Genomic DNA, 27270 nt, shown 5'->3' with positions numbered 1-27270 from the left:
TAATGAATGGTGGGACCCTAGGAAACACACGAGGATAGGAAGGACTTTGGTGTGCATGTGCATCAGTCCCTTGAGAGACAAACAGATGAAGTGGATAAGAAGCCATTTGGAATACATGCCTTTATTAGTTGAGAATTTACGAGCAGGGAGGTTATGCTGGAACTGTATAAAAGGTTGGTTGGCACACAGCTATACGACGTGTGTAGTTCTGGAATCCACATATTGGAGGGATGTGATTGCATTGGAGAGGATGAAAAGGAGATTGACCATGATGGTTCTCATTCTGGAGAGTTTTTATTTACGAAGAGAGATTGGGAAAACTGGGGCTGCTTTCCTTGGAGCACAGGAGACTGGGTGGGGACATGATTGAGATGAATAAAATTACGAGGGGTCTGGATAGGATTGACAGGAAGGAAACTTTCCCCTTGGTAGAGGAATCAATGACTGGGGGCATGGATTGTAGAGGAGGTTTAGATGGATGTGAGGAAATTTGGTTTCGCTCAGAGGGTGGTGGGAATCCAGAACTCATGGCCTAGACTCATGGTGGTAGAGGCAGAAACGCTCAGAACATTAAAGAAGTATTTAGATGTGCACTTGTGATGCTGCAAGGCTATGGAACCAAGTGCTAGAAAATGGGATTACAACAGTTCGGTCCTTGTTTGTTACTGGTTCAACCCAGTGGTCCAAAGAGTCTTTCCTGAACTGCTGACTGTATGACTAACTCTTTGATAGGAAGCAGACAGGAATAGTGAATGGGAACTTTTCATATTTGAAGGAGATTTACAGTGGAGTTCCTAAGAGATTCTTGTTAGGACTTGCATTCGACCTGATATATTTCTCTAAAAGAAAGTGCACTGAGGTTTCACTAGACTGATTGCTAGGATGACAGTTTTTTTTCTCTGAGGAGAGAGTGATGTCTGGTGTTTGTTCAATGTTCATCTTTCAACTCATCTATACCAAATGCCAAATGTAGGTGTGACTTTGCATTGCAAAATCCCTTTGTGTTGACCCACCAATAGTAGAAGAGATCCTGATGAATACACTTTAATAAACTCTCGCTCTTTGTGCTCAGAATAACTGCTCTCTTGGCCTAAAATCTAATCTTGTATTTCTAGTGGAGCAGGAAAGTACTAAATGCTCACAGTAAAGTTCTGTTACTGCCTTGTACTCTTCTATATAACCGTTTTAATAAATGAAACCTAGCCCATTGTGCAAGGAGAAACAGACAGGTCCATGTACACAGTAACCTTATCCCATCCCATTCATGATTCAGCACTTCAGCTCCTTTGACATGTTCAGCGCTGATGTAACTAAAACACAGCCACATCTTATTTCTTCCCAGAATTGCTGCAAAATGTTGTTTTCTTTCCCCTAAATATTCTTGATCCAGCAAAAAATGTGCCACTTCCTACCTTCTGTTTGTCAGTATTGACATATGAGCTGTTAACCATAATACTTGACAGTGCCTCCATTTATCCTGACTGCTTCTATTTGGATTAACGATATTTGACTGGCGAAGGTAAAACTTTTGTTTGCAGAGGGACAGGGAGACACATGATCCTAAATGCTCATGTGACATGGAAGGAGATACTATCAGATTACAGCCCTTCAGCCTGTTATTGGAGCATCAACTGGCCCCTGTCACTTTTCTGTCTTCTACATTGATCCAGACACATGCAGAGTGGGGTGTCTTGTGAGTTGGGTGCTGTGGACTAGTTAGCATCATTTTTATTCTGGGCTGCTTCAAGCTCTGTGTCCCTACATGTTCTTTCAGCACCTTGGTCAGTACCTGGTCTTTTGGTACAGTGATCATGGCTAAATATCTGTGACCAATTGTGGATTGAGTTGAAGGAAGAATTTTCGAACGGATGGGTTTTTAACCAATGGGCCAACCGCTGCACACATCGGGAGTGTGAAAGAAGCCTCTTTCTTCACGGTGCTGTTGAAATGATGAACCTCTCGATGAGTGCCACCTAAGCTTCTGCCTCTCAAGTTTGTGAGCCACTGACTCTTAGCAGCTCTGTGGATAGACACACTGCAGGGGGGTCATGTTGAAGAAGCTGAACTCCATGTTCCGTCCCCATGAGGAGAGAAAACTGATTGAGCCCAGAGGAAATGAGGAGTGGCAGAGAGAAGAGTGTGAGATCAGGTTGGTCCGCAGTACCTCCCTCTACCTGACGGGGGAATGTCACCAGAACCTGGGTAGTTCTCTGAAACGGAGCAAGAGTGATGTAAGTGTGCACTCCACTCTCTACAACATCACGGCTGAAGATCCGGTCTGGATGTTGTCAAGGACACAAGACTGTCTCCAGTATCTACAGGATCTGATAGTCCTGCGCAAACAATACCAGCCTGTCAGTAACCTCAGCAAGTGTAAGGAGAACGGCCCAGATCCGTGCTCTGCATCAACAAAGCCTTGCAAATCTAACAAGAAATGGACAGCTTCCAAACACACCTCCAAGGCAAGTGTTTAATATTCTTCCTTCCTGAATAAGGATTAAATTTCCGATAACTAATGGAATGGGGTCTACTTCATATTTCCATCTCAAATAAAAGGAAAATACTGTGCATTTTAGAAAACTAAATAAAAACAGGGAATGCTAGAGAGATTCAATGGGTCTGGCTGCATCTCTTATTTGGAACAGTCACATTGGATTTGAAATGTTGATTCCATTTCTCTCTCTACAAATCTGCTGAATTCCTCCAGTACTATTGATGTAAAAGGCATACAAGAGCAGAGAGACCTGGGTGCATGTGTGCAGAAGTCATGAAAGGTGGCATTAGGTAGAACGAGCTATTAATAAAGCATACAATATTCTGAGCTTCATCAACAGGACCATAGAGTACAGGAGCAGGGAGGCTATGATGAATTTATATAAGACACTTGTTAGACCTCAGCTGGTGAATTGTGAACAGTTTCAGGCACCACACTATGTGAAGGATGGGAATGCATTGGAAAGAGTGTGGGAGGCAAGTTTTTATCTCATGTTTCCATCCCTGGTGTTGACAGTTATGATAATGGATAATAACTCTGAAAGCTGCCCTTTAATATCATCTTGCTCTTTCTCCATGAATATTCGATGATTTGCAAACAACTGAATGTAACTGACTCTGTGACACTATTCGAAGAGGCAGGGATTTCTCCCAGTTGAGTGAAACAGACCATCCAACCATTGCTCAATGTGGGAGCTTGCTGTACATAACTAGCTGCCACATTTCTCTCCTACAGGCTGCTGTGATTATCAAAAGCAAAGTTGGCTCTAAAGTGGTTTGGGATATACTGAGCTAGTAAAAATGCTGGTCTTTAACTCAAGTGGAAATGGTAATGAATCATACAAAGGCAAAATACTGCGGAAACCTGAATTGAAAACAGCAAATGCTGGTAAAACTCAGCAGGTCTGGCAGCTCCTGCGGTGAGAGAGATGGGGTTGATGTTTCAAGTCTACTATGATTCTTCTTTAAAACTGAAAGGTATTGGAAAATAGAATTTTGTTTTGAACTTTTGACAGTGGCAGAAGAGGAGACTGTTCAGAATCTAGGACCAGTTCCAAAGGAGACTGAGCAAGGGTTGTGGACCAGAGTTAAAACTGTGCTCTCTGGTACTATTTATGAGTGGGACCAATTTCTCCTTAGCCACTCTGTCCAGGCCCCGTATGATTTTGAAAAGTTCCATCAAATCTCCTCTTAGTTCTCTTCTCTCCAAGGAAAACAACCCCAACTTCTTAACTCTCTCCTCATTGCTGGAACGCTTCTCACAAACTGCTTCCACACTCTCTCCATTGCATTCCCACCTTTTCCATAGTGCGGTGCCTGAAACTGTTCACAATTCACCAGCTGAGGTCTCACCAGTGTCTTATGTAAGTTCATCATAGCCTGCTTGCTCCGGTACTCTATGCCCCTGTTAATGAAGTTCAGAATACTGTATGCTTGATTAATAGCTCTCTCTACCTGTCATAGAGATGTACAGCATGGAAACAGACCCTTTGATCCAACCAGTCCATGCTGAACACAATCTCAAACTAAACTAGTCCCATCTGCCTGCTCCTGGCCTATATCCCTTCAAACCTTTCATAATCATGAACTTACCTAGATGTCTTTTAAACATTGCAATTGTACCCACATCCATCACTTCCTCACGAAGTTCAATGCTCAAGCAAGCCACCCTCTATGTAAAACATTTTCCCCCAAGACTTTTTTAAATCTCTTTGCTCTCACCTTAAAAATGTGCCGCGTGGTCTTGAAATTCCCCCATCCTAGGAAAAAGACAACTACCATTAACTCTATCTATACTGCTCATGATTTTATAAACTTCTATAACGTTGCCTCTCAACCTCTGACACTCCAGTGAAAGAAGTCCCAGCCTATCCAGCCTTTCTTTATAACTCACATCTTCCATACCGGGCAACATCCTGGCCAACCGCTCCTGAACCCAACCTTTAATGATGTTTGCACATATGCACCCTGGTCTTTCTGTTCCTGCCTGCCTTTTAGATCAGTGCATGTCTGCGTGGATGCTCCGGTTTCCTCCCACAGTCCAAAGATGTGCAGGTTAGCCATGCTAAATCGTCCATAGTGTTAGGTAAGGGGTAAATGTAGGGGTATGGGTGGGTTGCGCTTCGGTGGGTCGGTGTGGACTTGTTGGGCCAAAGGGCCTGTTCCCACACCGTAAAGTAATCTAATCTACCCTTTATTTTATCCTGTTTTTCCATGTTCTTTGCACCAAAGTATACCTGGTCACAATTCTCTGCTTTGAACTTCCAATACCACTTATCTGCCCACTCCATCAACATGTCAATGTCCTTTTGAAGTTCTACACAATCCTCCCCATTAAGTTTACAGTTCTCCCAAATTTCACGTCATCTACAAATGATGAATTGTCCTTTGTACACCAGGATCTAGATAATTTATATATGCACTAGGAAAAGTAAGGATTCCAAAACCAACCTCTGGAGACCGCCACTGCAAATCTTCATGCAGTCTGAACAACGCTCGGTCTTTCCTCTGCTTTATAAATACATAAGCTCAAAAACCAAACTGAGGAAAGAATAAGATTGAATAGTGGCCGAGAAGGTTATGTGTGTAAGAAGAAGATATGGGCAAGACATCCTTAATATCTTAATGAATGTAGGGTAATGATAAAGTAATGTCACACTAACATGTGCTGGAGTCTGAGAAAAGGGAAGGAATATGCTGTACCAGAAAGAGATGTACTACCTCACAGTATAGTGTGCATTACAGTGTAAATCAGAGGGGTATTTTATAAGAAACCTACCACAGCACCAACATAGTCACCTGAGATAGAGGAAACCTTCCTAATATATATATCAGGTCACAGGTTACCTAGTGAGACATCCAAATAGGATTTAGTAATGAAGCCAAACCACAAACCAATGAATACATTATATCACAAAAGGGAGGGACAGTGCAGACATTGCAGTAAAGGAGCAGGAGTGAAATATTGGACAGGACAAATTTGTTAACAGAGGAAATATTAATTGGCTTAGTATTTTTGAAACCCTGAATACAGTGCATCCTGGACGGTTAAGAAAAACAAAGAAGAAAATTGTCCGGCTCCCACTATAACTTTCTAATCCTCGCTGGTTACAGGTGTGGTATTGGGAGACGGTAAGACCATTAACATAGAATATAGAACATTAGAGCACAGGAACATTGAACAGTAGAGCGCAGGAGCGTAGAACAGTACAGCACAGGAACACAGTACAGTACAGGACAGGAACGTAGAACAGTACAGCACAGGAACATAGAACAGTACAGCACAGGAACATAGAACAGTACAACATAGGAACATAGAATAGCACAGCACAGGAACACAGTACAGTACAGGACAGGAACGTAGAACAGTACAGCACAGGAACATAGAACAGTACAGCACAGGAACATAGAACAGTACAACACAGGAACATAGAATAGCACAGCACAGGAACATAGAACAGTACAGCACAGGAACATAGAACAGTACAGCAAAGGAATGTAGAACAGTACAGCACAGGAACATAGAACAGTACAACACAGGAACGTAGAACAGTTCAGCACAGGAACGTAAAACAGTACAGCACAGGAACACAGTACAGTACAGCACAGGAACACAGTACAGTGCAGCACAGGAATGTACAACCGTACAGCGCAGGAACATAGAACAGTACAGCACAGGAACGTAGAATAGTACAGCACAGGAACATTGAACAGTACAGCACAGGAACATAGAACAGTTCAGCACTGGAACGTAGAACAGTACCGCACAGGAACACAGTACAGTACAGCACAGGAACACAGTACAGTACAGCACAGGAACGTAGAACAGTACAGCACAGGAACATAGAACAGTTCAGCATAGGAACGTAGAACAGTTCAGCACAGGAACATATAACAGCACAGCACAAGAACACAGTACAGTACAGCACAGGAACGTAAAACAGTTCAGCACAGGAACGTAGAACAGTACAGCACAGGAACATAGAACAGTACAGCACAGGAACGTAGAACAGTACAGCACAGGAACATAGAACAGTACAGCACAGGAACGTAGAACAGTACAGCGCGGGAACATAGAACAGTATAGCACAGGAACGTAGAACAGCACAGCACAGGAACATAGAACAGTACAACACGGGAACATAGAATAGCACAGCACAGGAACATAGAACAGTACAGCACAGGAACGTACAACAGTACAGCACAGGAACTTAGAACAGTTCAGCACAGGAACATAGAACAGTACAGCACAGGAACATAGAACAGTTCAGCACAGGAACGTAAAACAGTACAGCACAGGAACATAGAACAGTTCAGCACAGGAACGTAAAACAGTTCAGCACAGGAACTTAGAACAGTTCAGCTCAGGAACATAGAACAGTACAGCACAGGAACGTAGAACAGTTCAGCTCAGGAACATAGAACAGTACAGCACAGGAACATTGAACAGTACAGCACAGGAACTTAGAACAGTTCAGCACAGGAACATAGAACAGTACAGCACAGGAACACAGTACAGTACAGCACAGGAATGTAGAACCGTACAGCACAGGAACATAGAACAGTACAGCACAGGAACATTGAACAGTACAGCACAGGAACATAGAACAGTTCAGCACAGGAACGTAGAACAGTACAGCACAGGAACATTGAACAGTACAGCACAGGAACATAGAACAGTACAGCACAGGAACATTGAACAGTACAGCACAGGAACATTGAACAGTACAGCACAGGAACATAGAACAGTTCAGCACAGGAACGTAGAACAGTTCAGCACAGGAACACAGTACAGTACAGCACAGGAACGTAGAACAGTACAGCACAAGAACATAGAACAGTACAGCACAGGAACGTAGAACAGTTCAGCACAGGAACACAGTACAGTACAGCACAGGAATGTAGAACAGTACAGCACAAGAACATAGAACAGTACAGCACAGGAACATAGAACAGTACAGCACTAGAACATAGAACAGTACAGCACAGGAACATAGAACAGTTCAGCACAGGAAAGTAGAACAGTTCAGCACAGGAACTTAGAACAGTTCAGCACAGGAACGTAGAACCGTACAGCACAGGAACATAGAACAGTACAGCACAGGAACGTAGAACAGTACAGCACAGGAACGTAGAACAGTTCAGCACAGGAACTTAGAACAGTACAGCACAGGAACGTAGAACAGTACAGCACAGGGACATAGAACAGTACAGCACAGGAACGTAGAACAGTTCAGCACAGGAACATAGAACAGTTCAGCACAGGAACGTAAAACAGTACAGCACAGGAACATAGAACAGTACTGCACAGGAACATAGAACAGTTCAGCTCAGGAACATAGAACAGTACAGCACAGGAACACAGTACAGTACAGCACAGGAATGTAGAACCGTACAGCACAGGAACATAGAACAGTACAGCACAGGAACATTGAACAGTACAGCACAGGAACATAGAACAGTTCAGCACAGGAACGTAGAACAGTACAGCACAGGAACATTGAACAGTTCAGCTCAGGAACATAGAACAGTACAGCACAGGAACATTGAACAGTACAGCACAGGAACATTGAACAGTACAGCACAGGAACATAGAACAGTTCAGCACAGGAACGTAGAACAGTTCAGCACAGGAACACAGTACAGTACAGCACAGGAACGTAGAACAGTACAGCACAAGAACATAGAACAGTACAGCACAGGAACGTAGAACAGTTCAGCACAGGAACACAGTACAGTACAGCACAGGAACGTAGAACAGTACAGCACAAGAACATAGAACAGTACAGCACAGGAACATAGAACAGTACAGCACTAGAACATAGAACAGTACAGCACAGGAACATAGAACAGTTCAGCACAGGAACGTAGAACAGTACAGCACAGGAACGTAGAACAGTTCAGCACAGGAACTTAGAACAGTTCAGCACAGGAACGTAGAACAGTACAGCACAGGAACATAGAACAGTACAGCACAGGAACGTAGAACAGTTCAGCACAGGAACGTAGAACAGTTCAGCACAGGAACTTAGAACAGTACAGCACAGGAACGTAGAACAGTACAGCACAGGGACATAGAACAGTACAGCACAGGAACGTAGAACAGTTCAGCACAGGAACATAGAACAGTTCAGCACAGGAACGTAAAACAGTACAGCACAGGAACATAGAACAGTTCAGCTCAGGAACATAGAACAGTTAAGCACAGGAACACAGTACAGTACAGCACAGAAATGTAGAACCGTACAGCACAAGAACATAGAACAGTACAGCACAGGAATGTAGAACAGTACAGCACAGGAACATTGAACAGTACAGCACAGGAACGTAGAACAGTTCAGCACAGGAACATAGAACAGTACAGCACAGGAACTTAGAACAGTTCAGCACAGGAACATAGAACAGTTCAGCACAGGGACGTAGAACAGTTCAGCACAGGAACATAGAACAGTACAGCACAGGAACATAGAACAGTTCAGCACAGGAACATAGAACAGTACAGCACAGGAACGTAGAACAGTACAGCACAGGAACATTGAACAGTACAGCACAGGAACATAGAACAGTTCAGCACCGGTACGTAGAACAGTACAGCACAGGAACGTAGAACAGTACAGCACAGGAACATAGAACAGTTCAGCACAGGAACGTAGAACAGTTCAGCACAGGGACGTAGAACAGTTCAGCACAGGAACATAGAACAGTACAGCACAGGAACATAGAACAGTTCAGCACCGGTACGTAGAACAGTTCAGCACAGGGACGTAGAACAGTTCAGCACAGGAACATTGAACAGTACAGCACAGGAACATAGAACAGTTCAGCACCGGTACGTAGAACAGTTCAGCACAGGAACATTGAACAGTACAGCACAGGAACATAGAACAGTTCAGCACCGGTACGTAGAACAGTACAGCACAGGAACGTAGAACAGTACAGCACAGGAACATAGAACAGTTCAGCACAGGAACGTAGAACAGTTCAGCACAGGGACGTAGAACAGTTCAGCACAGGAACATAGAACAGTACAGCACAGGAACATAGAACAGTTCAGCACAGGAACGTAGAACAGTTCAGCACAGGGACGTAGAACAGTTCAGCACAGGAACATTGAACAGTACAGCACAGGAACATAGAACAGTTCAGCACCGGTACGTAGAACAGTACAGCACAGGAACATAGAACAGTACAGCACAGGAACTTAGAACAGTTCAGCACAGGAACATAGAACAGTTCAGCACAGGGACGTAGAACAGTTCAGCACAGGAACATAGAACAGTACAGCACAGGAACATAGAACAGTTCAGCACAGGAACATAGAACAGTACAGCACAGGAACGTAGAACAGTACAGCACAGGAACATTGAACAGTACAGCACAGGAACATAGAACAGTTCAGCACCGGTACGTAGAACAGTACAGCACAGGAACGTAGAACAGTACAGCACAGGAACATTGAACAGTTCAGCACAGGAACGTAGAACAGTACAGCACAGGAACGTAGAACAGTACAGCACAGGAACACAGTACAGCACAGGAACGTAGAACAGTACAGCACAGGAACATTGAACAGTACAGCACAGGAACATAGAACAGTACAGCACAGGAACGTAGAACAGTACAGCACAGGAACATAGAACAGTTCAGCACAGGAACGTAGAACAGTACAGCACAGGAACGTAGAACAGTACAGCACAGGAACACAGTACAGCACAGGAACGTAGAACAGTACAGCACAGGAACATTGAACAGTACAGCACAGGAACATAGAACAGTACAGCACAGGAACGTAGAACAGTACAGCACAGGAACATTGAACAGTACAGCACAGGAACATAGAACAGTTCAGCACAGGAACGTAGAACAGTACAGCACAGGAACATTGAACAGTACAGCACAGGAACATAGAACAGTTCAGCACAGGAGCGTAGAACAGTACAACACAGGAACACAGTACAGTACAGTACAGGAATGTAGAACAGTACAGCACAGGAACATAGAACAGTTCAGCACAGGAACATAGAACAGTACAGCACAGGAACATAGAACAGTACAGCGCGGGAACATAGAACAGTACAGTGCGGGAACATAGAACAGTACAGTGCTGGAACGTTTAACAGTACAGCACAGGAACATAGAACAGTACAGCACAGGAATATAGAACAGTAAAGCACAGGAACATAGAACAGTATAGCACAGGAATGTAGAACAGTACAGCACAGGAACACTGAACAGTACAGCGCGGGAACATAGAACAGTACAGTACTGGAACGTCGAACAGTACAGCACAGGAACGTAGAACAGCACAGCACAGGAACGTAGAACAGCACAGCACAGGAACGTAGAACAGCACAGCACAGGAACATGTCTGTGCTACCATGATGCTATTTTAAACGAATCCCACGTTCTGCTCATGGTCCCTTTCCCTGTATTCTCTGCCTGTTCACATACCTGTCTAAATGCCTATTAAACATTCCTATCGCGTTTACATTTACACCTCCCCTGGCAGCAATATACTTCTATCAGGTCCATCATCCGCTTCCAGTGCTCAAACAAAAACAGCCTAAGTTTGCCCAACCTCTTCTCATAGCTAATACACTCCAATCTGGGCAACATGCTGGTAAACCTCGCTTAAGCCTTCACATCCTTCCTATAGTGCAGTGACAAGAACGGTGCACAATATTTGGGAAGTTGCCTAACTAAAGTTTTATACAGCTGCCACATGACTTGCCAATTTTTATGCTCAGTGCCCCAACTAATGAAGACAAGCTTATCATCTTCTTTACCACCTTATCAAATTGTATAGTCACTTTTAGGGAGCTATCGACTTGGACACCAAGATCCCTCGGTATATCAATGCTACTGAGGATCCTGCCATTTACTGAATACTTTCCTCTTGTGTCTGACCTCACAACATGCATCACCTCACACTTGTCTGGATTAAACTCCATCTCCCTGCATTTCAACTGATCTATATCCCACTGTATAGCTTGAACACCTTCTTCATTATCCTCAACTCTACCCATTTTTATGCAAACTTAATCAGACCACCTACATTTTCATCCGAATCAACTTCTAGTCATTACAAACTACAGAAGTCCCAGCACTGATCCTTGCAGGACACCACTGGCCACAGACCTTCAATCAGAAAAATGTCCCTCCCTAATTACCCTCTGCCTTCCTTGACCAAGCCAATTTTAATCCAATTTCCCAATTCACTGTGGATTCCACATGATTCCTGTGGATTCCTGGACTAGCCTGCCATGAAGAATGTTGTTAAATGTTTCGGTAAATTCTATGTGGATGACATCCATTTCCCTACCTTCAATGTTCTACATTACTTTCTCAAAAAACTCAGTCAAATCTATGAGACAAAACTTCCCCTGTACTAGGCTGTGCTGTCTGTCCCAGGTAAGTCCATTCTTTTCCAAACACAAGTAAATCCTGTCCCTAAGAATAGAATTTCATAGAATCCCTACAGTGTGGAAACTGGCCCTTCAGCCCAACAAGTCCATACTGACCCTCCAAAGAGTAACCCACCCAGACCCATTCCTTACCTTTTTGCTCTACATTTACCCCAACTCCTGCAGCTAACCTACACATCCTGAACACTACGGGTAATTTAGCATGGCCAATTCACCTAACTTGCACATCTTTGGATTGTGGGAGGAAACTTGAGCACCCAGAGGAAACCCACACAGACACGGGGAGAATGTGCAAACTCCACACAGACTCCACATCAGAGGCTGGAATCAAACCCGGGTCCCTGGTGCTGTGAGGCAGCAGTGCTAACCACTGAGCCACTGTGCCTCCCCATGGAGAATCGTCTCCAATATTTTCCCTCCCACTGATTTAAGGCACACGGCCTATTATTTCTTGGATTATCCCTGTTGCCCTTAAGCAAAGGTACAACGTTGGCTGTTGTCCAGTCTTCTGCAACCTTGTCTGTGGTTAAAGGGGGTATAACAACCTCTGTCAAGGCCCCCGCATTACCCTCCCATGCTTGATTTTCATACACGCAGCACCTCCTCCTTCTTCATTTTGACATGGCCCAGAATATCAACACATCCTTCCCTAATTTTACCACCCTTCAGTTCCCTCTCCTTGGTGAATATTGATGTGAAGTCATCATTAAAGTCCTCATCCACTTTCTCTGACTCCATGCACAAATTCCCTCCTTTGTCATTGAGTGGACCTGCCCTTTCCCTGGCTACCTTCTTGCTCCTGATACACAGATAAAATGTGATGGGATTCTCCTTACTCCCTGACTTGCCATGGACATTTCATGGCCTCTTTTAGCCCTCCTAATTAAGTTCTATCCTGCTTCATTTATATTCCTCAAGGACCTAGTCTGATTTCAGTTTCCTAAATATGCTTCTTTTCCCCTTTCTACCTAACCTTTTAATATCTCTTGTCACCCAGGGTCCTGGCATCTAGTCATCCTTATTATCCTCACGGGAACAGTCTGGTCCTAAATCCTGATCAACTGGTGTTTAAAAGACTACCATACACCAGATGTGGATTTATGCTCAAAACTGCTGTCCCAATTTAATTTCTCCAGTCCTTGCCCTGTCGTAATTAGCCTTCCCCCAATTTAACACATTCACCCGAGAATCAGTCTTAACTTTGTCCATAACTATCTAAAAACTCTTGGAGTTATGATCACTGTTCCCAAAACCCACTTAAACTTCAATCTCCTGACCAGGCTCAGGCCCCAGTATAAGGCCTCATATGGCTGCCAGCCTGGTTGGATTATCTACATAGTGTTTCAAGAATCCCTCTTGCATCCACCTAACAAATTCTACCCCTTCGAAGCACCTGACACAAAGTGAGTCCCAGTCAGTCCTGGGGATATTAGAGGTTAAAATCACCCACTACAACAACCTTTACCTTCTCCTCAATCACTCCACATGTTGAATCACTGCTCTGGTTCCCAACTCCCAGCACACGAGTTTAAACATTCGAGTGGCATGAGCAAACCTCCCTCGATCTTGGTGTCTCCCCAGTTTTGGTACAACCCGCTGTTCTTGTACAGGTCCCTCGTTCCCTGGAAGGGATCCAGATATTTGAAGCCCTTCCCCCTACACCAGCTTTTTAGCCGCACATTAAACTATCCTGAGGCACAGGGAGCAATCCCAAGATTATAACCCGAGAGGTCCTGCTTTTCAACTTTCTACCTAACTCCCTAAATTCCCTCATCTCTCTTCCTGCCTAGATTGTTAGTCCCAGTCTGGACCACAACCTCTGGTTGTTCACCCTCCCTTTCGGAACATCCTGTGCACGCTCAGAGACATCCTTGACCCTGGCACCAGGTTGGACACACTCCATCATGGAATCTCGCTCGTGGCCACAGAAATGCCTATCTGTGCCCCTGACTATCAAGTCCCTTATCCCAACCTACACGTTGACCCTCCCTGCTGTACAACAGAGTTAATCATGGTGCCACTGATCTGGCTGCTGCTCTTGCTTTCCCCAAGAAGCCAGTTCCCTTACACTATCCAAAGCAGCAAACTTGTTAGAGGGGAGAGTAGCCAGAGGGCACTCCTGTACAGTCTGCCTGCTCCTGCTGGCAGTCACCCATCTATCTGGCTGAGACCACATCTCTGATACTCCTTATCAATAAAACATTCTGTCTCCTGGATGCTCCTCAGTGAGTCTATCTGCTGCTCCAACCGATCCATGTGGTCCGAGAGGAGCTGCACATGGACACACTTCCTGCAGACATGGTTGTCAGGCATATTTGACTTCTCCCTGATCTCCCACGAGGAGCATACCACTCCTCTAGCTGCCATTACTACCTTCTAGTAACCACAGGATTGAAAGGAAATGAGACATCTTACCTTACCATATTTTAATTCTGCTCACCCTTCTCAGCAAAGCTCGTTGTTCACTCAAAGCCCACACTTTGACCCCAATGGCACTTTGACATCAGAGCCCCTCTTCAAAATGGCACTCCCAAATGGCTGTCTCTTAGATTCTCTTTCTCCTGTTGAGCACTGGGTCCTCTGTTATCTCCTTATTAGTTGTGGTGTCGGAGCTGACTTCTCCCAGAATCCTCCTCAGTTGCTTCTCATGACTGCCCTCTGTCTGGATGCTTTTTCTTCTGTTGAGCAGTGGGTCCATGTAACATTTTGTAAGAAGGACAAAAGAAAGACACACATTACAAATCAGTCAATCTCACCTCAGTGGTGGGAAGATTATTGGAAAAATGTCTGAGAATGTTAATTGTTATTTAGAAACATATAGTTTTTCAAACATTAGAATAAATAGTAAGAGTAGGCCACTCAGCCCTTCAAACCCACTCTACCATTCAACTAGAGAGTGCTGATCTTCTAGCTCAACTGCATTTTTCCACACTACCCCCATCTCATGATGTCTTCAACAAATAGAAATCTATGAATCTCTGCCTTCAATATAGTCATTGATTAAGCCTCCACATCCTTATGGAACAAACAATTGGCAAGAGTTTGAGATATTCCTCCTCCTCTCAGTCCTGAAAGCTCCTACCTCTTATTTGGTGATTATGCTCCATGGTTCCAAGCCCACAGGCAGGGGGAATATCCTCCTTCCAAGCCCTGTAAGAGTGTTGTATGCCTTGAGGAGATTACCTCTCATTCATCTTCTGAAACTCAAGTGGGCCCGACTCTATGACTATATAACTCTCCTCATTGGATAATCCCACCATCACAGGAACCTACCTCTGTAATACCACACCAGTTTTCTTTGATTCTTTCCTGATATATACATCTCACTGGTTATCCAGCATTCATTGTCCATCCCTATCTGCCCTTTAGAAAGCGAAAGTGAGCCTCCTTCTTGGGCTTAAGCAGTCCACGTGGTGTTGGTACATCCACAGTGCTGTTCGGAACAAGTAGGGTCAATCTTTGCTGCCTCTATAGCAACAATATCTTTCCTGAGGTAAGGAGATCAAACTGCACATGATACTCCAGGTCTGGTCTAACCAAACTTCTATACAATTGCATCAAGACTTCACTATTCCTGTAATCAATCTTCTTGCAATAAAGGCTAATGTTCCATTAGCCTTCCTAAAAACCTACCAAATCTACATGTTAGCCTTCAGTGACTTATTGACAAGGACACCCAGATCCCTCAATATCTCCACTTTCCAACCTCTTACCATTTAAGAAATACTCTGCAGATCTGTTTCTCTGAACAAAGTGGATAACCTCACATTTTTCCAAATTATATTCCATTTGCCATATCCATGCCCACTCAACAAGAATATCCAAATCCTCCTGAAGCCACTTTCCATCTTCCTCACAACACACAATCCCACTTAGCGTTGTATCATCTATTGACTTGTAATTATTAGACTTGGTCCTGAAATCTAACACGTTGATATGCATTGTGAACTGCTGGAGCCCAAGTACTGCACCTTGCAGTACCCCAGTAGTCACAGTCTGCAGTTGTGAGGATGACCACTCTATGTTTTCTGTGTGTAAACCAATCATTTATCCAGGCCAATACTTTACCTCTTAGCCAATATGCTTGAATCTTTTTAACAAATCTCCTGTTGGGAACTTTTATCAAAAGCCTTCTGAAAGTCTAAGTATATTGTGCACATAAAATCTCCTTTATCAATTTTGTTAGTAATATTTTTAAAAATGCTCTATCTTGTTCATAAAACAAGATTTCTTACTTGCAAATCCTTGCTGACTATGCCCAATCAGATCATTATTATCCAGGTGTCTATTTATCCCATCATTGAAAATAGATTCTAGCATTTTCCCTCCTACTAGTATAAAGCTGATAGGCCTGGTATTTCTTTTTTTTCCCTCTTGCTCTATGCTTAACTAGTGTGATGACACTTATTACGTTCCAATCTGCAGGAATCATTCTAGAATCTAAGATAATCACCAATGCATCAATTTCTCTATAGCTACCCTTTGAGATGTATCAGTTGCTGGGGATATATCAATTTTCAGCCCCATTAATTTTTAATTTCTCGTATAATCTTCCCACAAATGCTAGTTTCCTCCAACTCCTCATTCTCCCCAGCCAGTTGGTTCTCAGGTTCTGGGAGGTTTCTAACATCTTCCTTTGTGAAAATAGATGTAAAGTAATCATTTAGCTTCTCTGTCATTCCAGTTTTCCCTGTTATCGATGCTACTGACTTTGACTGCAATGGACTTGTGTTCACTTTCACCAAACATTTCCTGTTTAGGCATGTATAGAAGCTTTTACAGTCCATTTTTATGTTTTTCATTGAATTGCATTCATATTCTGTTCTTCCTTTGTTGTCAGTGTTTCAGTCCTTCTTTGGTGTATTCTAAAATCCTCTCAATCTCTCGAATTACTGAAAATAGCAACTTTACAAAACATTTCTTTTTTAATCTGATACAATCTCTGATTTCCTTCATTAGCCAAAGTTGACTGACTAGCGTTTGTTGGAGTTTTTGCAACTTGAAAGAATGTATAGTTTGCTGTATGTCTTGTCATAGTTCTTTAAAGATCCCTTATGTACAATCATGCCCTTGAATATATTTTCTCAATCCAATTCAACCAGGGAAATTGCAACTATTTTAGGTAGTTGTGTATTTTCAATAGACCGAAGGGCCTCTTCTCTATTACATCATTCTACGATGCTATGAACCAATTTGTGCCTACACAATTTCTCTGATTCAAATTTAATTTGCTTCAGAATGAACTACCTCACTTTCAAACATAATGTAAAATTCTGTCATATTATGGTCACCCATCCCTAAAGGCTCTTTTGCAACAAGATTGTTGATTAGACTCTTTCCAATGCATAATACTAGATCTAAAGTAGCCTGTTCTCTTGTTGGCTCCTCAATATACTGAGTCATAGAAATGTACAGCATGGAAACAGACCCTTCGGTCCAACCCATCCATGCCGACCAGATATCCCAACCCAATCTAGTCCCACCTGACAGCATCCGGCCCATATCCCTCCAAACCCTTCCTATTCATATACCCATCCAAATGCCTTTTAAATGTTGCAATTGTACTAGCCTCCACCACATCCTCTGGCAGCTCATTCCAAACACATACCACCCTCTGCATGAAAAAGTTGCCCCTTAGGTCTCTTTTATATCTTTCCCCTCTCACCCTAAACCTATGCTCTCTAGTTCTGGACTCCCCCACCCAGGGAAAAGACTTTGTCTATTTATCCTATCCATGCCCCTCATAATTTTGTAAACGTCTATAAGGTCAACCCCCAGCCTCCGACGCTCCAAGGAAAACTGCCTGTTCAACCTCTCCCTGTAGCTCAGATCCTCCAACCCTGGCAACATCCTTGTAAATCTTTTATGAACCCTTTCAAGTTTCACAACATCTTTCCGATAGGAAGGAGACCAGAATTGCACGCAATATTCCAACAGTGGCCTAACCAATGTCTGTACAGCCGCAACATGACCTCCCAACTCCTGTACTCAATACTCTGACCAATAAAGGAAAGCAAACCAAACGCCCTCTTCACTATCCTATTTACCTGCGACTCCACTTTCAAGGAGCTATGAACCTGCACTCCAAGGTCTCTTTATTCATCCACACTCCTTAGGACCTCAACATGAAGTGTATAAGCCCTGCTAAGATTTGTTTTCCCAAAATGCAGCACCTCGCATTTATCTGAATTAAACTCCATCTGCCACTTCTCAGCCCATTGGCCCATCTGGTCAAGATCCTGTTGTAATCTGAGGTAACCCTCTTCGCTGTCCACTACACCTCCAATTTTGGTGTCATCTGCAAACTTACTAACTGTACCTCTTATGCTCGCATCCAAATCATTTATGTAAATGACAAAAAGTAGAGGGCCCAGCACCGATCCTTGTGGCACTCCATTGGTCACAGGCCTCCAGTCTGAAAAACAACCCTCCACCACCACCCTCTATTACAGAAAGTTAGGTAGAATTTTAAAAAGGAGGTTCTCAAGGGTAGTAATATCTGGATTACTCCCAGTGCTATGAGCTAGTGAGGGCAGGAATAGGAGGATAGAGCAGATGAATGCATGGCTGAGGAGCTGGTGTATGGGAGAAGGATTCACATTTTTGGATCATTGGAATCTCTTTTGGGGTAGAAGTGACCTGTACAAGAAGGACAAATTGCACTTAAATTGGAAGGGGACTAATATACTGGCAGGGAAATTTGCTAGAACTGCTTGGGAGGATTTAAACTAGGAAGGTGAGGGGGTGGGACCCAGGGAGATAGTGAGGAAAGAGATCGATCTGAGACTGGTACGGCTGAGAACAGAAGTGAGTCAAACAGTCAGGGCAGGCAGGGACAAGGTAGGACTAATAAATTAAACTGCATTTATTTCACTACAAGGGGCCTAACAGGGAAGGCAGATGAACTCAGGGCATGGTTAGGAACATGGGACTAGGATATCATAGCAATTACAGAAACATGGTTCAGGGATGGGCAGGACTGGCAGCTGAATGTTCCAGGATACAAATGCTACAGGAAGGATAGAAAGGGAGGCAAAAGAGGAGGGGGAGTGGCATTTTTGATCAGGGATAGCATTACAGCTGTGCTGAGGGAGGATATTCCTGGAAATACATCGAGGGAAGTTATTTGGGTGGAACTGAGGAATAAGAAAAGCATGATTACCTCATTGGGATTGTATTAGTCCCAATAGTCCCAATAATCAGAAGGAAATTGAGAAACAAACTTGTAAGGAGATCTCAGCTATCTGTAAAAATAATAAGGTAGTTATGGTAGGGGATTTTAACTTTCCAAACATCGACTGGGACTGCCATAGTGTTAAAGGTTTAGATGGAGAGGAATTTCTTAAGTGTGTACAAGACAATTTTCTGATTCAGTATGTGAATGTACCTACTAGAGAAGTTGCAAAACTTGACCTACCCTTGGGAAATAAGGCAGGGCGGGTGACTGAGGTGTCAGTGAGGGAGCACTTTGGGGCCAGTGACCATAATTCTATTCGTTTTAAAATAGTGATGGAAAAGGATAGACCAGATCTAAAAGTTGAAGTTCTAAATTGGAGAAAGGCCAATTTTGAAGGTATTAGACAAGAACTTTCAAAAGCTGATTGGAGGTAGATATTCGCAGGTAAAGGGACGGCTGGGAAATGGGAAGCTTTCAGAAATGAGATAACAAGAATCCAGAGAAAGTATATTCATGTCAGGGTGAAAGGGAAGGCTGATAGTTGTAGGGAATACTTGATGACGAAAGAAATTGAGGGTTTGGTTAAGAAAAAGAAGGAAGCATATATCAGGTACAGACAGGATAGATCGAGTGAATCCTTAGAAGAGTATAAAATATACTTAAGAGGGAAATCAGGAGGGCAAAACTGGGACATGAGATAGCTTTGGCAAATAAATTAAGGAGAATCCAAAGGGGTTTTACAAATATATTAAGGACAAAAGGATAATTAGGGAGAGAATAGGGCCCCTCAAAGATCAGCAAGGTGGCCTTGTGTGGAGCCACAGAAAATGGGGGAGATACTAAATGAATATTTTGCATCAGTATTTACTGTGGAAAAGGATATGGAAGATATAGACTGTAGGGAAATAGATGGTGACACCTTGCGAAATGTCCAGATTACAGAGGAGGAAGTGCTGGATGTCTTGAAACGGTTAAAAGTGGATAAATCCCCAGGACCTGATCAGGTGTACCTGAGAACTCTGTGGGAAGCTAGAGAAGTGAGTGCTGGGCCTCTTGCTGAGATATTTGTATCATCGATAGTCACAGGTGAGGTGCGGGAAGACTGAAGCTTGGCAAACGTGGTGCCACTGTTTAAGAAGGGTGGTAAGGTCACGCCAGGGAACTATAGACCAGTGAGTTTGACCTCGGTGGTGGGCAAGTTGTTGGAGGGAATCCTCAGGGACAGGATGTACATGTATTTGGAAAGGCAAGGACTGATTTGGGATAGTCAACATGGCTTTGTGTGTGGGAAATCATGTCTCACAAACTTGATTGAGTTTTTTGATGAAGTAACAAAGAAGATTGATGAGGGCAGAGCAGTAGATGTGATCTATATGGACTTCAGTAAGGTGTTTGGCAAGGTTCCCCATGGGAGACTGATTAGCAAGTTTAGATCTCATGGAATACAGGGAGAACTAGCCATTTGGATACAGAATTACTGCTATAGACACTAATCCCTAATTCCCTCCAGAAATGAATCCTTCACAAGTGCTCAATTGTTTTATCCAGACTATATACAAATTGAAGTCACTAATAATTAATGTTTGACCAGGCTGCATGCTTCTTTCATCTCCTGATTAATACTATGCCCCACAGTTGCATTTGGTAGTCTACAGATAGATTCAACCAATACCTGTTGCCCCTGACTATTTCTTAGCCCCACTCAAACAGATTGCTCAGAATGTCCTTCTGATCTGAGATCCTCTCTTACTGATGTACTGATCTTCTTATTAGTGAAACTCCACCTCCTTTTCCTTCTTGTCTGTCATTCCTAAATGTCTAATATTTTTTGAAAGTTCTGCCCCCATTCCTGATCACCCCATTCAGACATGCTTCTGTCATGCCAAGTACATCATACCCATGTTTGCATGTGACCAATCAGCATATCCTTATTATAGCTTCTATTATTATGTCCATGACTGGGCTAAAAGGTTTGTAGTCTCATGATTTTTATCCCCTTGCTTTCTTCCATGGTGGGATTACATTTGCTGCCTTGTAATATTCAGGAGAGACTCTGCTTTCTATAGGATTTTGAAAGATGACCATCAATGCATCTCTGCCTCTACAGCCACCTCTTTCGACACTCAAGGATGTAGTTCATCAGGTGCAGGGCAATTTTCAGTCCCATTACATTTTTTAGTACTACGTTTTGTAAGCTTTATTTCAAATCTTTATTCTCACTCGTCCCTTGGTTCCCTCATATTTCTGGGAGATTTTATTGTTTCTTCCACACAAAGACAGAGACAGTAGATGGAAACTTATACGGGGTCTGAACAATGTGGGAAATGCCGGGATTTGAGGCAGAACTGGACGAGAATTCGCATCACCTTGACAGTAGGAGCATCTCACACCATCTTTTATGCTTTCACTAATGGTGTTGCGAGATTCTCACTCAGTAGTGACAAGTCACCTTAACCAATGAGCCAGATAAGCGAGATTTCTCGACATGAATGTTAGAGCGGGTACCTAGTGACTTTAGCTCACTGCTTGCTCCAAAGGGTGTCAATGTTGGACACCGGGCACCAATATCTCAGGACATACTTCATTGGGCACCAGCCCCACACACACGCACACACACACACATCAAACATTTGCTTCCAACATGTGCCAGCTTCTGTGAAGTTTCCCCAACCCACTTACAGGCTGCTTTTGCACTAATATGATATCTCGAGCTGCCTGGTAACTCTCACTGTAACCCTGCAGCAAGGACACTGGGCACTCAGGGACACACACAGCCAGCTCATGGACTGGACCAGGCTGTATCTCTGGGCCCCTCGCTCTCCGTCACAATGCCCACTCACTCTGAGCCTACCTGAGCACTTCCAGCATCCCTGCCTTGCGTTACTTCATCTTACCATTTAGCACTGACACAAAGAAAAGAAGCTTGTCATTATTGTCAGAAGACCTCAGTCAAGTCTAAGGAGATAACCTTTGCTCAAGATGAGCCTTGGCTGTAATTGGTTAGCCACTCCGGGTGGTCAGCGTCAGGATGCTCTTTACATAAACAGTGAGGAGCTGAGTATCGGGAGGCCCACCTCCCATCTTGACTCTTTCTGCCCTAATGGGAGCTGTTTCCCTCCTGGAATGAGACAGATGTGGGTATAGAGGGAGATGAAAATGAGTAACACAGCTGTTACTGTTGGTGCAAGTGGGAAGGTGCCCGTAGTGACTGGATAGGCAGCAGAGAAGACTTGTTGAGTTAGTGGGGTTGAGGGTTGGGCTAGGTGACAGTGCGTGAGAGAAGATGTAGCTGGCAATATTGAGAACGGGAAAGGATGGGCCTTAATGGAAGGTGGGTGCAGTAGCAAAGATGGAGTGAGTGTGAGGCCATGGAGAGAAGATGTTGGCACACTTACCTATCAGTGTGGAGAAAGACAGTGACCTTCCTTCCAACAGTCCTCAGCATTTCTCCAGATGGCTGGGACTGCACTGACCTGGGTGCCGACCTCTGACAAGGTTGGCATGGTCTAGGTGTCATGCTTCCTCTGCTGACTCTGGGGGAATGAGGAAATTCTGTCAGTGCACCACCTCCTCCAGCAAGACCTCTCGGACTCTGCCCACACAGCAGGGCAATGACTTGCCCCTGCCATCAAATTCATGGCATATGTCAGGAACAGGTGCAGGGCAGCCTCAGACTATCAGTGCTTGTCTGGGTGCATAGTGGGATTTTAAAGATGGCATGGTTCGAGGGATACAGTGAATCCCAGAATATCCAGTGTGGTATTATGGAACTAGAGATGTCACAGCAGCGGGATTTGTGATAGTGAGCCAAGTTTCGCAGGGAAACCTGTGAGACCTCGCCACAGAAACCACTCCAAAATTCGCGATGCAACTTGGACTTCAGCCCAAAATATTTTAGTCTCTTTGCTATATTATTTTCCCCAATATAAATTCTCCTATCTTTGCCTGTATTGGGCCCACATTTGTCTTTGTTAATATTTCTTTTTACATACTTGCCAAAGCTTTTACAGTCCATTATTATGTTTCTCACTAGTCTGTTTTGCCTTCTTTTATCTTTGTTGAATTCTTCAATGCACACAATCCTGTGGCTCACTACTTTTTGGCCATCTTATAAGTCTTTGATGTCATGCAATCTTTAACTTTTATTATAAGATGTAATTGGGTCACTTTGCCTGATGGGTTTTTGTGCCTCAAAGACTGCATTTTTGTTTTAAATCATGTATTAATTCTTTAAATGTTAACCAGAAGACAGTAAAATGGATTTATTAAGGGAAGACTATGTCTGAGAAACTTGGTTGAAGCTTTTTACAACATTACCAGGAAGGTTGTGAGGTAAGATGCTTGTAATTTGTAGGGGCTTTAGTCAAGCGTTTGGTAAGATCCAACATGGCCCACTGGTCACAAAGTTAAATGCTCATAGGATCCAAGAGATAAAGTCATCAACTAAATCGAAAGTAGACTCAGTGCTGGATAAAAATGATTAATGATATTTGTATGACTGGAAGTTGTTTACGTCTTTGATGGTATGTATCAATGATTTAGATTTAAATGGTAGAGCTAGGACCCCTCTTAATTTAAAAACAAAACAATTTAGAAGTACACTTAAGTGCTATTACCTACTGGGTAATAGACCAAGAGCTGTACTGTAGGATTATATAAAACAGCCTTTTTCCAGCTATCACAAATATGATGGGCTGAATGGCCTCATTCTGTGCCACAATCTTCTACGATCCCACGTTCTTCTCAGGTAGTTGTAAAAGATCCAATGGGACTAGTTTGAGGAAGAACAGGGCAGTTTCCTGTGGTGTCCTAGTTAGCGTTTATCCCTCCAGCCAACGTCACCAAAGATTGTAACCTTTCTTGTTGTAAAAGCTTACTGCTTTCCAGTTGTAAGAGCTTACTGTATGAAAATTGGCTCTTATATGACAACAAGACTACACTTCAGAAGTATTTCATTGGCTGTAAAGTGTTTTGGGCCAGCCTGAAGTTGGGTAAGATGCAGTGTGTGTGTATATATATATATATATATATTTATAGATAGTCTTTATTCCTCATTTATCCACAGATGTAAAATGTATACTAAATGCAAATCTGAAAGACCTTTCAGCTTTTAATAAGCCCTTGCATTCCAATTACTCTAACCATTATGCACTTCCATTTTTCATACCTAGGTCAATAAAACTGTTTTTTATTTATTTAAAAGAAACCAAAAGGTGAATCTAAGCCTGCACCAATGTCAACAGAGGCTGAGACACTAGCTTATTTTGATTCAGTCATCGCTGGCTTTGATCAGGAAAGCAAACCCAAAGTTCATCCAGCAGATGACACACACATTGACGTGGATTTTGTTAGTAAGTACCTCTTGAGAAAAAAGCTGCGCTACTATCCTTCAAAGCCCTACGCACATGATGATCCAAGACATTTCAGAGTTGAATGTTGGATCTACAACTTGCCTTCCTCATGCTAATATTAAATATTAATCAATAAGGGTTCAATGTTAACTCTTTACATCCAGCCATGATGCCAAAATAGAGACAAAGAAGAGTTTGATCTATAAAAGTGCTATCATGTAATATATTTGGAAACAATAAGGTTTTGAGACATTTAAGCAAAATCGGTCAGCAAGTACGATCTGCATCCAAGACAGTTTTATTTAATGCTTTTACCCGGTCTATTGCACTTTCAGACTTGACTCTTGCAGTAATGGCCTCAATTATAATTATATTGCAATGCTTGAAGGCATAAATATTAGGGCACCTCAATGATCCACTAGATATCAGTGAAACATGGCAGTACAAATCAAAATGGTCAACTAGCTTGATGTGAATCTGACCCACGTTTCATGGCGGTGAAGATAACATGTTGGTTTGGAAATTCCTGATAGTCTGGAAGAGCCAGGAGTTTTTGTTTCCAGATTGCCGGGAAGATTTCCTGGGGACGTTGTCCAGGCCACGAGCACGTGCTTTGGTGTTGCCATGGTGATACTGCCATGCTCATATGCTACTTGTGATGGTCTTCTATGCATGTAAGTGGTCTCACAGCGAGATCATTATTAGATAAGGGTGCTAAGGAGTCTGCAAGCAAGGGAGATAAGCAGATTGGCTCTGATTGAATTGAATAGCACAGCAAGCTGAATGGTCTGCTGTTGTTCCGATGTTTATTCATGTCTTCGTTGTCTTAGACTTGACAATTCTAATGCTCTCCTGGCTCACCTCTTACTTTACAACCTCCAAAACTTAAGGTCACCCTCAGTGGTCTGGAACCGAAGGTGCACCAAATCCAATTCACCCCTGTACTTACCAACCCATACTGGTTCCTGCCTGGCAGTGCCTCTGTTTCAAAATTCTCGTGCTTGATTTCAAATCCTTACATGGTTCTGCCTCTCGCTATCTCTGAAGCCTTATGTTGGCATGTAATCCTCCAATACATATATACTCCTCCCTTTCTGGCCTGGAGCAAGCCCCCAGTTTTCATCACTCTCACATTAACAGGCGTGCTTTCAATTGTCTAGGACCTTATCTCTGGAATTCCCTCCTGAAAATTCCCCATCTCTCTCTCTTCCTATTGGATACTACTTAAAATGTCTAGCCCTTTAACCAACATTTTAGTCACCTGGTTCAATATCTCTTTGTGTGGATCAGTTAATGACCCTCATGTGAAGTGCCTTAAGGCAACATACTAGGTAGAAATCGCTTTGTAAATGCACTGCTTGTTTCTAATGTAACTGACAATTGTATGTTAATGACAACTCAGCATGTTTCTCTTTCTTTCTCTGTGCCAAGTTGCCACAAGCACAAGTGAACACAGTTTACATTCGAACTGGATCCTAAAGTCATCCAGAAGGTACTCCGTCGAAATTGGCCATTTGACAAAGACTGAGGAGCTACCTCGGAGGCACAGTGATTGGATAGGATCAAGCCTCAAGAGGCTTGAGCGACGCCCAATATACCTCCCGAAATTAGTCGAGAGTCCAATTCACACTTGGCGATTTAAACCGAGAGCTCGTGATGAAGACGATGAGTTCTAGATCACCGCAAAGTGTCAAATGGTTCGAAACTTGGAAGCTCCTGGACACACGTTTCCATTCCATCCTTCAAAATGCTTAGCTTCACATCAAAAACTCCCCCGGGGAGGGGTGACCAAATCTTCCGACCGTCGATGTTTGTATTTTGGAATCAGGTTTTCTTCAACAACTGGGATGACATTTTTATTTATTTGGACTACTCGTCCAATTTGAGTGGCTTTCTCAGAGAATGGAAAGTCGTCACTATGTGTCCAGAGGTCTCAATTCTGAAGGTGCTCCCCCGGTGGGATGCAGGTTTTATTCCAATAGGGTGGAGGCATCTTCTTTTCCCAGCTTTCAGACTGATGCATGTTACCATCCCCCAACATCTCACCCTATACAGAGTGAGAAGATAGTACAGCCCATCCAGGCCTTGGTAATGTGGTAAGGGCTCAGAGAGAACACACTACCAATTTTGAAGTGATGGTGAAGACTAGCAAAGAGTTATTTGTACATGAGCAGTGGACACCTCTAACTGTGCACAATCCAATGGGTATGAAGTCTTTAAAACTCAATACCGCATTCAATAATTTTAGGACCTGAACTCCTCCATGTCCCAGCCCCCAACCCCACACCCCAGGCCTTGTTATCACATAGTCTGCTATTACACACTACCTATTGTTACAAAGTTAAAAATCACACAACGCCAGGTTATAGTCCAACAGGTTTACTGTGTCACAACCACCTGATTAAGGAGCAACGCTCCGTAAGCTAATACTTCCAATTAAACCTGTTGAACTATAACCTGGTGTTGTGGGATTTTTAACTTTATACACACCAGTCCAACACTGGCACCTTCAAATCATGACTACATATTGTTCACCAGTAGCAGTCACCAATAACTGCTATTCACCCTCCCAGCCAGGTCGTTATTGACTCCTTTGTCTGTCCAACTGTTCTTCTCTCTCTTTGGGCTCTATCTCCACCTATCATTTACTCCTTACCCCCTTCCCCCACCTTATCTTCTGCATATAAACTGACATTTTCCTAGTACCATCAGTTCTGAGGAAGGGTCACTGGACCTGAAACATTAACTTGATTTCTCTGCACAGATGCTGCCAGACCTGCTGAGATATTCCATCAATTTTTGTTTTTGTTTCTGATTTACAACA

The 27270-nt window shown here is 43.2% G+C and overlaps 1 protein-coding gene across 1 annotated transcript; it reads left to right on the top strand.

Moving 5' to 3' along the window:
* The first annotated feature begins 2048 nt into the window (after positions 1-2048).
* LOC132820903 (uncharacterized protein C13orf42) lies at positions 2049-26122 on the top strand. The gene is made up of 3 exons (XM_060833259.1): positions 2049-2462; positions 24299-24446; positions 25878-26122. Exons 1-3 carry the CDS (start codon positions 2049-2051, stop codon positions 26120-26122), a joined length of 807 nt encoding a protein of 268 aa, XP_060689242.1.
* The last annotated feature ends 1148 nt before the right edge of the window (positions 26123-27270 follow it).

This window comes from Hemiscyllium ocellatum, chromosome 12 (assembly GCF_020745735.1).
Source record: "Hemiscyllium ocellatum isolate sHemOce1 chromosome 12, sHemOce1.pat.X.cur, whole genome shotgun sequence".
Lineage (NCBI taxonomy): Eukaryota > Metazoa > Chordata > Chondrichthyes > Orectolobiformes > Hemiscylliidae > Hemiscyllium > Hemiscyllium ocellatum.
The sequence above is the reverse complement of the archived record's forward strand: the minus strand, read 5'-3'. Positions and strand labels throughout refer to the sequence as shown.